The sequence below is a fragment of the Mus caroli genome, unplaced genomic scaffold (assembly GCF_978045245.1).
Source record: "Mus caroli unplaced genomic scaffold, Mus_caroli_1 scaffold_12, whole genome shotgun sequence".
NCBI lineage: Eukaryota > Metazoa > Chordata > Mammalia > Rodentia > Muridae > Mus > Mus caroli.
Window position 1 is genome coordinate 83,747,461 of NW_028227267.1, and position 15,530 is coordinate 83,762,990.

Consider the following 15,530-nt stretch of genomic DNA (forward strand, 5'->3'; position numbering starts at 1 on the left):
TTTCTGTTAGGCAGGTGTCTCTCTCTCTCTGTATGACAGAGTAGCCATGCTGTACATCACACGAGAGTCAGCAGGCAGTTGCTAATTTGGTTGTTGAGACACAAGGCTATGGAAAGAGTCTTAAATCTGTCTGCAGTTTCCTTGCTTTGTGGTAGATACCTCTTCCTTTGGCAAGAATAGAAGAGATATTTCCTTGTGCTCTTAGCTTCCTGGTATGTTAAAAATTCCATGACTTTTGTCCCATTTGTCACCTGTTTCAGTTGTTGAGTTGTTTCATTGAGAATGATAAGCTCTTGCTGCCTTGTAGAAATCCTTATTTCTCTTCCAACTATTGCGGATTTTTTTTTTTTTTTTAAGAGCTTTCTCTCTTAAAGTGGCAAAACATCATCTTTAAAAATTAGTGACTGGTAAGTCATCTTCTACTAGAATTTAATTGTTCTTGAAATTTCCTTACATTCTACATTTTTTTACATTTAAAGTAGAATATTGATGTGGCTGCTCTATCTTGAATGGTAAACCTAGCTTAAAGTCTTTGAATGTCCACCTTGTTCATTGTGTCACAGAGCTGGTGAGAAGGGACCCATGTGGTCTTGTAGCCAGCGCTCTTATTTTACTGATGGAAAATTACTGTGCTCTAGCTAGCAAGCCATATAAAAATTAGCATCTTCTTATTTACCTGTAGTTCTTCACATTTTTATTTGTCATTTAGCATAGTATTTTTATATTTTAGGTTTTTTTTCTAAATAATTTTTACTCTAAGGTAGACTTTGAAATTTAAAAATCCTTAGAAAAGACAAATTCTTTTTGTGGGTGTTAGTTATTTTATTTGTTTTTTCTAGACACATAAATTATATGTAGGTATAAAGAATTTAATATGTTACATTCTCAATGTGAATATAGTAATTTATATAAAATATAGATTAGTACTTATGAATAATGTTTCTGTTTAAATTGTTTTAAGTGGCTGAATATAGTGTTTCATAAACTTTGTGCCTTGATCATAGAAATAAGCTAATCTTCATCAGGGCTTTGTAGCAACTAGTTAGAAATTACTAGCCATTCATTCATTTGAAAGAACATAAAAATATTAGGTGTAGTCTCCCAGGGACAGGTGCTAGCATATGTGTGTTTTAATATTTTTATAAATGATTAAAAAGACAAAGGGTATAGAAAAAATTTATGTAAACTTTCTACCTTGTAAAATGCTAAATTCTGTTGCCAAATAAATTTATTAAATAAAATATTGAATAGTACTGGTTTATTAAAATCAAATACAATTCTTTTTTTTTTTTTTCACTATTTAAATGTTTCATTTCATGTCGGCTGGGGCTCCGTCCCAGGCTGCTTCTCGATGGGCTGGTGGGGCCTGTACGGGTACTTCTCCTTGTCCAGCTTGGCTTCTGGGAAGATCTCATTCGCGTCATCACTGGTCATCTGGTCAAAGGGAATTATGTTCCTTGTTTTCTCCAGCTGCTTCTCATACTCCTGGGTCCTGAGCTGAGATCCAGACACAAACTCAGTACAGTTCTTTACATCCTCCTCCTCCTCCTGGTCCACCAGGGCTGTGTACTTATCCTGAGGCACAGGAATCTTCAGGGCATTATACTGCTTTTCAAAATCATCCACCAAGCCAGGCTTGGCCACATTGGCCTTACCACATTGTAGTAAGCCCAGTCAATCGCAGGTGGTTTCTCAGACAGACTAGCCAACCTGGGGTGGAAGGTCTCATTCCAGGACTTCAGGGCATTTCCAATTGCCTTCTGGTTTTGGGGCATGATCTCCACAAAAGATACCCAATCAGTGGTTTTTAGAGCAAGTTTACGCCCAGCCATCTTGGGATACTTCACCGACCCCCGGCGGAGTGCTCAAATACAATTCAAGTAAGTGTTTTTTTCCAGTCTTTTCTAAGAAGTGATCCAGCTAAAATTACCTTAGGCAACTCTCTCTGGTTTCTTGTGTTTTATTACGAGGAATTTTGCACTAGTGTATGATTTGTTTGATAGTTTTTGTATCTGTCATGAATGTATAGAGTTGTAGGATTTAGCATTTCCTTGCAGTTTCCTCCTGCCTCCTGCTGTACTTCCCTCTGACCTCTCCTTTATGAGATGACATGAGGGGTGTGACTCTGAGTCTGTGTCAGCGCTCTGTCTTGGACCCAAGGCAGGACAACGTCATGCGATTCCCAGCCTTTTTTCCTATTGAGTAGTTTTTGCCGCTTGTAGAATTTTCTGTGTGTTCTGAAAATCCAGATAGGAGCCTAACCTAAGTACCCCTCCTCTCTTTCCCTTTATTGTGCTGAGAACTTGCCTTTCACTGGGTTCTTGCAATACCACTAGTAATTGCTTAAAGCCCTGGGAGGTACTGTTACTCTCTACTCTGCCCGTCTCCTCTCTATAACTTAGCTCTTCCCTTCTTGGAATTGTTATGTGAGTGTAGAACTCTGGATTATTCAGGTTTTCATACATGCTTTTGGTCATATCTCAGTTAGAGTTTGGTCAATGGCAGACTGTATAATTGATGGTGTCCTTGTGAAAAGTTCCTGTTGATTTATGATATCAAGGCTGTTGTGAAAGTCATGCTGCCTTGCAGTACATTTGTCTGTTGTCATCAAACCTGCTATGTTGCTAAGTTACAAGTTTGTGGCCCATACAGTTATATATACTGCTAAATAATTGATAGTTGGTAATGATAAGTGGTTTGGTTTTTGTGTATTTACTATTTATTACTTTATGGTATCCTATTATTGTAAAACAGTTGTTGTTCTGAAGAGCCATGCTCCTCCTGTATCTAATATTTATCTTGCCTACCACTTACACTACTTTTTCGTTGCTTAATTTAATCTGTTGTCTTGTTCCTAATGTGCCCTAGGACTTTTTAATATAGAGATATGTCACATGGATTGCACTAGAGCAGAATTAAACATTTTGAAATTCAACCTCTAGCAATAGACTTTTCAGTGCCTCATCTACCTCTGTGGGTGAGTGTGTTCACGCACGCGTGCACACACACACACACTATTTATTTTTACACACACACGATTTTATACATACACTAAATATAACCACATATTGAATAACATAGTTGTGTAGTAGGGTATATATCCCAGCTCTCTACAAATGCATTTTATGATGTTTTTACAGTAATAACAAGTCCAAGTAGTTTGCAGCCCCAGAAACTGTTTATAGCTAACCCTGAAGGAGTTAATTTTTAATTTTGAAGTTATATTAGCTCACTGTACTCACTTAAAATGTAATATATTGAAGTAAAATTTGCTAACAAAATGAACCATTGTAAGAATAAAGATTTTAATGGTTCTGTATTTCCCTTCCCTCTCCCCCATTCAGCTTCCTGAAATACATCTTTGTTTTCCAACGCCACCCTCCTCCCACTTTAAAAAATTTATAGGGATTCATTTTATTTTATTTTTAAATGTCATTTATCCATTTAATTTTTTACAGGTATACTTGTAAACATCCCTGCCACTGCCCTGGTCCTTGTCCTCCTCTCCCCGTTAGCCGTCCCTCTACTATTGCCCTTCTGTATGACCTGTCTTCATTAGGGTTTCTATTTCTGTGACAAAAACCATGCCTGAAAAGCAAGTTGGGGAGGAATGAGTTTATTTAGCTCACATTTCCACATTGCTAGTCATCACTGAAGGAAGTCAGGACAGGAACTCCAGCAGAGCAGGAACCTGGAGGCAGGAGCTGATGCAGAAGCCATGGAGGGGAGCTGCTTATTGGCTGGCTTCTCCTGGCCTGCTCAGCCTGCCTTCTTATAGAACCCAGGGATGGCACCACCCATCACCAGCTGAACACTTCCCTATTGATCACTAATTGAGAAAGTGCCCTACAGCTGGATCTCATGGAGGCCTTACATCAACTGAAGCTCCTTCCTCTGATGACTTGTGCTGAGTTGACACACAAAACCAGCTAGTACAACTGACCGTTTGTCAACTTGACACATAAGCACATCACAGTTAAGCTGCAACCTTTCCTTTCTTATTTATCCCCAAGATCTCATGTTAAAAACTTAAATAACTTTTGAAGTCCGACAGTCTTTACAAATTCAAATACATTACAATTTCAGGTCCTTTTATAATAGCCAATTTCTTTTAAAATCCAAAGACTTTTAAACTTTAAAGTCTCTCAATTGTACATTCCAGTAAAATAAAATTTAAATTATTTATAGGCTTACACCTACCAGTCAAGTTTATTGAACACTTGAAGCAATAAGGCATTTTACACTGAATAGAAAATCGCCCTAATTAATCCTAAGGGGTGATCTTGATTCTTAAAATTTAAGAATCCCCACAGTTAAATTTATATGGACATATTAAATCATGTAGTCCACTGGTTTGTGACCATCTATTGCAACAGTAATTTTGTACCAGTTCTGGTGGCCACATGTCTGAAATGAAGGGTCTCCAGAGCTGCTCTCAAGTCAGAGATGACAGGAAGGGGGCGCGGTGGGTGGCGAGGCCTCCCAGCTCTGGGCACTTGCAGTGGTGCTGTGTGATTGTTCCTGTGTCCGAGGACCCTCTTCATCTCTGCCTTTTTTCTTAGTTAGAGCTAGAGAGCCCCTGAACAGTCTTGAGTGAATGGATGGTTTCTTTTCTCCTCTTCCTGGTATTTTTTTGAGACAGGGTTTCACTCTGTGAGTCGGGCTAGACTCCAGTGCATGGAGACCCAGGGCGGTAGTGTGGATTCACCATGTGTGCCACCAGGCCCTGCTGATTTCATGGTTCTTGCTACCATCAGTGATACCTTTTGTGTTTTCAAGTAAATTAAGACACATTTTCCAAAGACTAGATAAAACATGGTTGTCTATTTTTGTGGACCACTGTTCATGCTTTTTCTACAAAAAGATAAATGGAGATTGTCAAATTCTATTTTAAAATAAAATTTGAAACATTAAATTATTTGTAGCATTTTGACTTTAGAAATTTAGTCAACATGAACATTTTATATTAAGGTACATTTTAAAGAAATTAAATTTGAAAATAGTTATACATGTATTTCACATATTGTACTTAAGTGAGTTCCCGTTTTGAATTTAATATTGTGCTTTTTTTTTTTTTTACATAAGTCTTCTATAGGGGAATTGCTATGTTATTAGATAGATTATATGAATGTCTGTGGTAAATTTAAAAAGATGTTTAGAATTGCCCATAATAATTTGAGTAGCAGATTTTCAGTTCTAAAATGTTTGATGAATAGTATGAATCTAAATAAATTATAAATGTAAACTCTACAATACCCAGTTTTCCTTTACTATAAAATTTTAGACATTGCTTACTATCTATATCTTGTCATAATTACTGCCATAAATGATAGACTGAGCAGAATTATGATTCATGTACTTTATATAGGAAATTAGGGCAGAAATAGTTGTTTTTAACAGACTAAGTGGTTTTCTAGTTATTAGCTTGAGAGGCTGAACCAGGCTGGTTGTGAGTTTGAGGCCAACCTGGTGTATGTACATAGTGAGTTGGAAGTCAGATTATGGGAGTAAGAAAACCAACAGAGTCACAACCCCCACGCACCCCTCCATATCTAAGAAGTTGAAAGTGACACTGAAGAATGCGTTGGTAAGGAGGACTTGCTGTTCTCCAGAAAACTGGGATTGGGTTTCGAGCACCCACATGGTAGCTCAAAACTGTATGCCAGGTCTAGGGCATGACACCTTTTTCTGGCATTTTGATACTCTGCACACATGTTTTGCACAGGCATATGTGGAGGCAAAAGCACTGTACATATAATATAGGAAAATAATAAATACGTTGAAAGAGTTACCTTCCATGTAGCTGACATTTCTTCAGTTCTCAGTGGCCTGAATGTGAGAAGAATCTAAGCAACATGTCGCTCAGACGTGTACAGAGAAAGGTGTACACTTTAGTTTTTAGTAGTAACCTTTGAAGAAATTCCCTTCACTGTTTGGCATTTTTTTTCCTCATTAGAAATAATCTTTATGTGTCAAATTTTGAAAATATTTTCCAAAATAAACAGTGGTATTGGACTTGGAAGAGTGTGGTCCTGCTGTCTTTGTGCAACTTTACTGGGTTTTTATATCCACTACCCTTTCAACCCCGATCCCCAGTTCCTTCTGTCTTAGGTGTTTTTGTTTTTGTTTGTTTTGTTTTGTTGTGAAGTGAAACCATGACTAAAGCAACTCTTATAAAAGGAAATATTCAATTGGGGCTGGCTTACGGTTTCATCACGACAGGAAACATGGCAGTGTGCAGGCTAACATGGTGTGGTGTTGGAGGAGTAGAGAGTTCTCCATCTTGATCTGAAAGAAGCCAGGAGACTGTTTCTGGAAGACCGCTAAGAGGAGGTTCTCTTCTGCACTGGGCGGAACTTGAACACTAGGAGACCTGAAAACAAGCCTACACAGTGACACACTTCCTCCAACAAGGCCACACCTCCTAATAGTACACTTCCCATGGGCCAAGCATGTTCACGCCACACCTTCCAACCCCCCAACCCAAGGATTGAGAGAAAGAAGGTAAGAGGGGAGGTAACTTTGTGTAGAGGTCCTTCAGGTAAGCCCGGTCTTCGTTGTCAGGATATCCAGTTTCTTCCTGTCTCTTTGCTCATGACTTTTTAACAAACCACAGCAGGAGCAGCAGCCTCCTCAGAATGCCCAGGTCGCTCTCAGGGCTCTGGCAACTGTGCCCTCTAAAACGTTCCCAGAATTCTAAATGTCACACACTTGCAGAAACTGTCGCAGCTGACAAAACCGAGGCCCCGCCCCCAGCATGAGGCCCATCGTAATCACCTGCTGTGAAGCCGCCTCATATCCCTCACCTGGGCTTAAAAACATACTCACAAACCCGGGCTCTTTAAGAAACCACACTTCTCAGTACAAAACAGAATTAGTATTTGCTTAGCCTGTTTTCTTCCAGCAATGTACTGAGTATTTCATGTTTCATTTATTATTAGAACAACTTTACGGATCAGTATTTCTAGTATTTCTGCTTTTTGTAGGAGATAAATCGAAGCATGAAATGAGGAAACCGACCGAGATCCTGCTTGTTAAAGTGTGGAGTGCAGACAGCCCTGCTTCACCAAAGTGCAGACAGGTGACTTGTCATGCTCCGTACAGAGATGCAAACGGCCCTGAACCTGTGATCCCCTTGTGCTTAATCCCAGGCGGGCTTGCTTTCCTGAGGCCCGGGCAGGGCCTCCGCAGTCATGGGTGCTGGAGGACAGAAGTCACTCTCAAGTACAGGGTAGTAAGCTCTGGCCGAGCCTTGGACAGTGTGTGGTTTTGGAGCCATATCACATTTGTGTCAAGAAAGGAGACAGAACTATCCAACCATTTCTTATATTAAAAGATGGCTTATTGAAACTAGCTACACTCTGCCTCTAAATTAAAGTATGAAAATATTGAAGTAGGTCATAAAATATAACCTTGATGAAAGAAATAATACCCAGAATACACTTTGAATTTTATGAAAGTTTACTAAATGAAGAACATTGTTAGGTTACCTTGACTACTGTGGTTTGTGTGATACACCAAATATGAAGTCTTACAGGAAATATTTTAAAATTATTATTTGCTCAGCTGTTCTAATAAACCTTCCAGGCTTAGAATCTTCACGGGTTGGTCCGGTATGGAAAGCATTTTAATATTTTAAATAGGGAAATGATTTTATGATGTATTGTTACCTACCTCTTATAGTTAGTCTTCAAATGTCATTTTTATTTTGGTATCAGAGAGAAACAGTTATTGAAACAATATTGAAAACATCGTTGTTAATATCCACTTATCAGTGAGTATATACCATGTGTGTTCTTTTTTTCACTGGGTTACCTCACTCAGGATATTTTCTAGTTCTATCCATTTGCCTAGGAATTTCATAAATTCATTCTTTTTAATAGCTGAGTAGTACTCCATTGTGTAAATGTACTATATTTTCTGTATCCATTCCTCTGTTGAGGGGCATCTGGGTTCTTTCCAGCTTCTGGCTATTATAAATAAGGCTGCTATGAACATAGTGGAGCATGTGTCCTTCTTACATGTTGGAGCATCTTCTGGGTGTAAATGCCCAGGAGTGGTATAGCTGAGTCCTCAGGAAGTACTCTGTCCAATTTTCTGAAGAACTGATTTCCAGAGTGGTTGTTCCAGCTTTCAATCCCACCAGCAATGGAGGAGTGTTCCAGTATCTGCAGTATGTGCTGTCACCTGAGTTTTTGATCTTAGCCATTCTGACTGGTGTGAAGTAGAATCTCAGGGTTGTTTTGATTTGAATCTCCCTGGTGACTAAGGATGTTAAACGTTTCTTTAGGTACTTCTCAGCCACTCAGTATTCCTCAGTTGAGAATTCTTTGTTTAGCTCTGTACCCCATTTTTTAATAGGGTTATTTGGTTCTCTGGAGTCTTAACTTCTCGAATTCTTTGTATATATTGGGTATTAGCCCTCTATTGGATGTAGGGTTGGTAAAGATCTTTCCCCAGTCTGTTGCCGTTTTGTCTTATTGACAGTATTCTTTGCTTTACAGAAGCTTTGCAATTTTATGAGATCCCATTTGTCTGTTTTTGATCTTAGAGCTTAAGTCATTGGTGTTCTGTTCAGGAAAATTTCCCCTGTGCCCATGTGTTTAAGACTTTCCCCCAATTTCTCTTCTATTAATTTCAGTGTCTCTGGTTTTATGTGGAGGTCCTTGATCCACTTGGACTTGAGTTTTGTATATGGAGATAAGAATAGATCAACTTGCATTTTTCTACATGTTGACTGCCAGTTGAACCAGCACCATTTGTTGAAAATGCTGTCTGTTTTCTACTTGATGATTCAAGCTCCTTTGTCAAGATCAAGTGACTGTAGGTGTGTGGGCTCATATCTGGGTCTTCAGTTTTATTCCATTGATCTACCTGCCTGTCTCTGTACCAATACCATACAGTTTTTATCACTATTGCTCTTTAATACAGCTTGAGGTCAGGGATGGTGATTCCCCCAAATTTCTTTTGTTGTTGAGAACAGTTTTCACTATCCTGGGATTTTTGTTACTCCAAATGAATTTGCAAATTGCTCTTTCTAACTCTATGAAGAATTGAGTTGGAATTTGATGGTGATTGCATTGAATACTCAAAATGCAATTCACAGACCAAATGACGCTCAAGAAGGAAGATGAAAGTGTGGATTCTATGATCCTTCTTAGTAGGAGAACAAAATCATCATGGGAGGAAATACATAGAAAAAGTATGGAGTAGAGACTGAAGGTATGACCATCTAGAGACTGCCCCACCAGGGGATCCATCCTATATACAGTCACCAAACCCAGACACTATTGTAGATGCCAAGAAGTGCTTGCTGACAGGAGCCTGATATAGCTAGCTGTATCAGAGAGGCTCTGCCAGAGCCTGACAAATACAGAGGTGGATGCTCATGGCCAACCATTGGACTGAGCATAGGGTTCACAATGGAGGGGCTAGAGAAAGAATTGAAGGAGCTGAAGGAGTTTGCAACTCCATAGGGAGAACAACAATATCAAACAACCAGACCCCCAGAGCTCCCAGGGACTAAACCACCAACCAAAGAGTATACATAGGGGGACCCGTGACTTCAGTTGTCTATGTAGGAGGGGATGGCCTTGTTGGACATCAGTGGGAGGAGAGGTACTTGGTCCTATGAAGGCTTGATGCCCCATTGTATGGGAATGCCAGGGCGGGGAGGTGGGAGTGAGTGGGTGAGTGGGGGAACACCTTCATAGAAGCAGGGGGAGGGGGAATAGTATAGGGGGGTTCTGGGGACGGTGGGGAGGACCGGAAAAGGGATAACATTTGAAATGTCAATAAAGAAAATATCCACCCCCCCCCCCCAAAAAAAAAAGGAAAGAAAGAAAGAAAGTATCTTTGTAGCTATTACAAATCAGAACAGAATTAGGTGCTCACTGTACAGATCTGAGCACCGGAGCTGGGCTGCCCCAGACAGACATAAGCAGTGCAGATGTGACTGCCTGCCTGTGACCCTGGCATTCAGACATGCTAGCATCAGAGCAGCTGCCTCCGGGCTCAGTACAGTACCTGTCTACTATGGTGGGCTTGGAGGACAGTGTGCCCATGCCAACCTTGGAACCCCACGTCCACTTATGCAACACCCTCACACACACACAGTCACACACTCACACTGTATTCATAAATTTCTGCATTTCCAAAGGATAAGTGTAGAAACAAAGTAAACAAATGTATCTTTTCATGGACTGTGTTTTGTTTTATCAGGTTGTACCTCTGAATGTCTACTAAAGGAGTTTCTTCTAAACTTGATTTTTATATCAAACAAAAATTCGGAAATTCCAACAGTCCATTTTATTTTCTCCTTATTTCCTGGCAGCAACAACAGCGACAACAACAATGAAATGTCCTAGCCTGCTTTAGTACGTTTATTTGAAGCTTTGCTTTCCAGCAGCAATGCAGTATTTTACTAGTGAATCGATGTTGCCATCTTGTGGTCTTTTCCGGTAGTGCAGTCTTCATAATTATCCCTGTTATGTCAGCTCTTCAAAGACAGTCCTTAACAAAAACAACTTTTGATTTTTAGTTTCCAAATTTTAAATGCTTTAAAATGTTACCTTAGATATAGCTTTGTAAAAGATTTCCCCTAGAACTTTTAAATTGCCTTTACTCTGGCCATTGAAATTCTTAAAGTTGACCAGCAGGTTGTTAATTATTAAGTATCCATATTGTTTTGTATTTCCTTAAATAGCTTTTTAGGATAATAGATACTCTGTAGTGTTTAGTTAGTTGTAAATAAGTTTTTGCCTATTTGTCCTTCTTATTTCTGCTACAGATTATTTTTCTGAAGTTAGGCCTTTGTGTACTATGACTTTCATTATGATTTCTTTGACTTTTAAGTGTGTCTATTTTTATAACAAACTAAAATTTGGTGTAAAAGACACTAATGTTTAATGTATTGTGAATGTATGTATATGCAGGAAAATTATTATAACAGACTAATATAGCAGCAAAAAATATCTTCAATTTGTACATAAATCATAAAAAGTTAGCTATGAGAAAAACAATTCTAAAGATAGTTTATTATTAAGTGAAATATATGTTGTATTGAGAGAAGTTTACTAAATTAAGACCACCACCAAGGACTTATACTCAGAGGGACTTTAAACACACTCTCTCTCTTTCTATATATATATATATATATATATACACACACATATGTATATGTATATATGTATATGTTTACATATGTATATGTACATATATATATACATACACACACATATATACATATATATACACATATATACACACACACACACACACACACACACATATATATATATATATATATATATATATATATAAAATTTGGGCCATCTATATGTAAACCATAGAAAAAGTTATATTTCCAGCTTGATTTCTGTGTCCTGCAACTGAAGTGTATTATGTCCTTAGGAAAAGCTCTTATCTTGGTATAATAGTCAACTAAAAGCAACAACTGTGTTGTTGTGAGGTTGCTGGGACCTCCCTTGCTCTGAGATTTTTATTTTATAACCAATGCTTCCCTTGTGAAGAAAAATTCTCATCCATACAGGATACCTGTGTTCATCCTTTTGTTGTTAACTTTTTTCATTCACTTTTATGTACATTTTGTTCATTTACACACACTCATCCCCCTCCGGTGTGTGTGTGTGTGTGTGTGTGTGTTTGTGTGTGTGAGTGTGAGTGTGTGTGTGTGTATGTGTTAGAGTGAGAGACAGAGAGAGAGAGCACATGCGAGGGTCTGCTAATTTATCCGCCCTCCTGCCTGTCTCTCACCTCCCCGCCTGCACTTGACCCTCTAACCCACAGACTTCCCTGTCTACTTTTGTCATGTGTTCTGCTTTTTCAGCCACCTTAAGTCCTTGCACCCTTCCCGCTATCATGGACGGGTCTACTTTTCAGGCCTCTCTGAACACTCCAAATTCAGCACACAAATTGAAAATCTTGAAGATCCATGTATAAGACAGAGCAAGTGTTTTTGGGTTACCTCACTTTGTATACTAATTCCTGTCCCATCCATTTTCCTTGTCATTTCACTTTCTTTAGACATGAATGAAGTTCCATTATGTAGAGGTACTACAATTCCATTGTATGGTCATCAGGTACTGGACATCTACACAGCTCAATTGTTCTAGTGTGGCTTGTTCTTTCTTGTGTACTTATGGATGGATTTGCCAAATGATTCTTTTAACTCTTATCTTGATCACACTGCTGTTGCTGTGAAGAGACACCGTGACCATGGCAACTGTTCTGAAAGAAAGCATTTAATTGGGGCTTGCTTCAGAGGATGAGAGGTTTAGTCCCATTATCATCGTGACAGGGAACCTGACATTACACAGACAGACACTGTGCTGGAGAAGGAGCTGAGAGTTCTCCATTCTGTTCTGCATGCATCAGGAATAGAGAGTGATGCCGGGCCTGCCTGGCTTGTGGTTTCTAAGCCCCCAGTGACACACTTCCTCCAATCAGGCCACACCTCCTCATCCTTCTCAAGTAGTGCCACTGGCTGATGAGCCTGTGGGGGTCATTCTTAGTTCAAATCACCGCAGAGTATCTTCTGTAGCGCTTTCTAAGTGGTCATAGACACCCTTAGTCAATTTTTATCATGGAAAGTATTTTCTCTTCAGTTATGTCACATAATTTTGCTGATAACAGTAAAATGGTTTGGCAATAGGGAATCCTTCAATGCCCTTCTGGTTTTAAAAGTTTTGGTTGAATAATCTGTTATTCTTATGGGCCTGCCTTTTTATATGTTTGGGTTTTTTTTTTTTTTTGTATATTGTTTGAATTTTTAAGATGTTTTTAAGCAAGGCACAGTGAAGCCTGTAAAGTAGACTGTTCCGTGGGTAGAACAAAGGTTTATTGGAGACCATATTGTCAAGGCTGCACTGTCTGTGCAGTGGAGGGCAGCAGACTGCCAGGGCTGCGCTGTCTGTGCAGTGGAGGGAAGGTGGAAACATGCTCTCTGCAGTCTCAATGTATTGAGTGGTTCTAGTGTGAGCATTAGTGATTTTTTTTACATTTCATGTGTTTTCTGTGCCCACAGTAGCTTGAGTTATTGGAATTTAGTTACTTTATCTTCATGTTCCATCAGGAATTACATATTAAATTTTCAATCTGATATCCACATATCATATAAGAGCTAGTGACTCAGTGTGGCAGCAAATAATCAATATAGTTCAGAGACACACCCCTGCCATCCCTCTTCCCCCATCCCTCAAGAAACCAAAACACAAAGTTGCAGTAAAAGTCCCACGAAGACATTGCTATTGCTTCATTGTCACATGGCTCCTGTGTCTAGGTTGATAGAGCCCCTGTTAATTCAGAGGATGGTTCCACTCTTTTTTTCTCATTGACATTTTAAAGCCTACGTGCTGTCTGTATGTACTAATAGACTCTTTCCTGTTATTTTCGAAGTTCAAGTTTCAGTTCACACTTAAGTGGACATTGATTATCTCAGTGAGTGGAGATATACATGTATATGTACATAAACACGGATATATACCTATTCAATATATATGTTTATGTATGTGACTATGTATTAAGTGTGTGTGTGTATATATGTATATGTATATATATATATATATGCATATATATATGTATATGATTAGTGAACTCTTGACAAAACAGGAGCATAAGTGATTGACACCTTCAGCTGACAGCCGCTGGTAAGGACATTAGTTGCGGGTCTGATTGTGTTCTTCCCTTTCCTGTGCTGTATGAAATGGCATAAAAGACCCCTTCTACTTTCACTTGAAAAGGTTAGCTGTGACTGTTCACTATTAGAGAAATCGCCCCAGTGTCACACCGCATCTCTGAACAGCTCACGACTGAGCATGTGCTGCTCTGTGGATAACCCAACAAGCTCCTTCGTAGCTCAGAGTGCATGTGCCCATGTGAGCTGAAGCCTGCTTTGTTTGGCTAAATAAAAGCACAAGGGCTGGAAATGAGATCAGACAGTAACTGCCTCCCTGGTCCCCATGCTGAAGCTGGGTAATGGCTGCCTGGTGGTAGGGCCTTGTGCAGTGTGCAGGTCTGCTGCCCAGGAGGCCTGTGGATTGTCCCAGCCTCAGAGATAGATTAGGGCAAGCTGGCTTTGTTTTGACCATCCTGGTTATGGTGGATGTTCCTGAGCCCTGATACCTGGATGTAGCAAATAAGGTTGAAACAATAGCCTGTCTTTTACCCTGGCTTTCTGCCGTCCAGATGTTTGCAGGGTCTGGGTGTGTCTGTCTCTCCACCTGAGGTGAAGGTGTTGGTAGTGACCTTCAGCTCTGCTGCTCTGTAATTCTCCATCTAATTGGAGTTAACTGCTGATTTGAAATGGTTGTTTTTGAAGTTGAATAAAATGCTTGGGAATGGTAATTAAGTGACACTAATAATTTTATTATTTGTGTGTGTGTGGGTACTCTTGTACCATAGTACAAACATGGTAGTCAGAGGACAACTTGTGGGAGTTGGCTCTCGTCTTAAACCTCGTGGGTGACAGGGATCAAACTAGAGTTACCAGGACACCGTGTAAGTGCCTTGTCTAACTGAGCCTTCTCGCTAACTCAGGCAGCATTTAAAACAATGCATATTCTCTTTCTGAGATTAAAGTATAATGCTCTCACACCCTCTCTCCTTCCTGTAATCCTTCCCATACACCCCTCCTTGCTCTCTTGCAAATAAATGGTCTTTATTTTCATTAATTATTGTTACATACATGTGTGTATATGCATATATATTCTTAAATGCATAAATAAACTGCCCAGTCTGTATAATGTTACTGTGTGTATGTTTTCAGGACTGACTGACTCATATTTGGTATTGGATGATCAATTACTGTGCTCTTCCCTGGGGAAGACAATTCCAAGGAATCTTTTGTTCATTTTTTAAAAAATCATTTTGGAAATTTTGTAAGCAGATTAAACTTATATAATGTGTCATTTCTACTGAAATTAAGATAGTGCATCATAGACAGACTTAGAATTCAGTGGCTTTTCTCACAAATCATATGGATAATTTTATTTTTATATATTATCCCATTAAGGGTATAGAAAAATATGTATGTATATATACACTACTCTTAGGGTAGTATATAGACTAGAATGTTTTGCTCTTAGTATTAAATAGAAAATAAAACTGGATATTATAAAATTTTGCTTAATATTAAATGTAGATACTATTATGCTGTTTATTTTATTTAACAGGTACCTTTCAGATGAAGGCGTTGAAGCTTGCACAAGCTCTCCTGGGAAAGGCAGCATAAATGACATCATTCTGATTGCTCTCAATGTAGGTTACGTTTATTAACTTTATTTAGACATTTTTAAAATTTAAGCTATATCAATGAAAAATTCATCATAAACTGTGTTTTATGATAAGTAAATAACATAGAGATCTTTAATTTTTGTCTCTTTTAAGTTACAGAGATATTTGTTGAATTTAATGACAATATTAGCTAGTTGTAAATATCATATACAATACAATGAAAAGGAAAAAGTTCACTTTTGAACTTTTTATAGAATCTATATTTTGAGTAGCTTCAT

At 38.8% G+C, this 15,530-nt stretch overlaps 1 protein-coding gene and 1 pseudogene across 4 annotated transcripts in view; one reads left to right on the top strand and one right to left on the bottom strand.

Annotated features, from left to right (window-relative positions):
* The window catches only part of Tdrd3 (tudor domain containing 3), a 130,368-nt gene that overhangs the window by 28,926 nt on the left and 85,912 nt on the right, over positions 1–15,530 (top strand). For 2 of the 4 annotated variants that reach the window (XM_021181871.3, XM_085828807.1), the window contains exon 2: positions 15,192–15,276. In XM_021181871.3, coding sequence (XP_021037530.1) covers positions 15,192–15,276 — 85 coding nt within the window. Of the gene's footprint in view, positions 1–7,062; positions 7,082–15,191; positions 15,277–15,530 lie in introns of those variants that run through there. The other 2 variants (XM_085828808.1, XM_029468708.2) reach the window with 2 other exon arrangements.
* LOC110309624 (ATP synthase peripheral stalk subunit d, mitochondrial pseudogene) lies at positions 1,284–1,862 on the bottom strand (annotated as a pseudogene).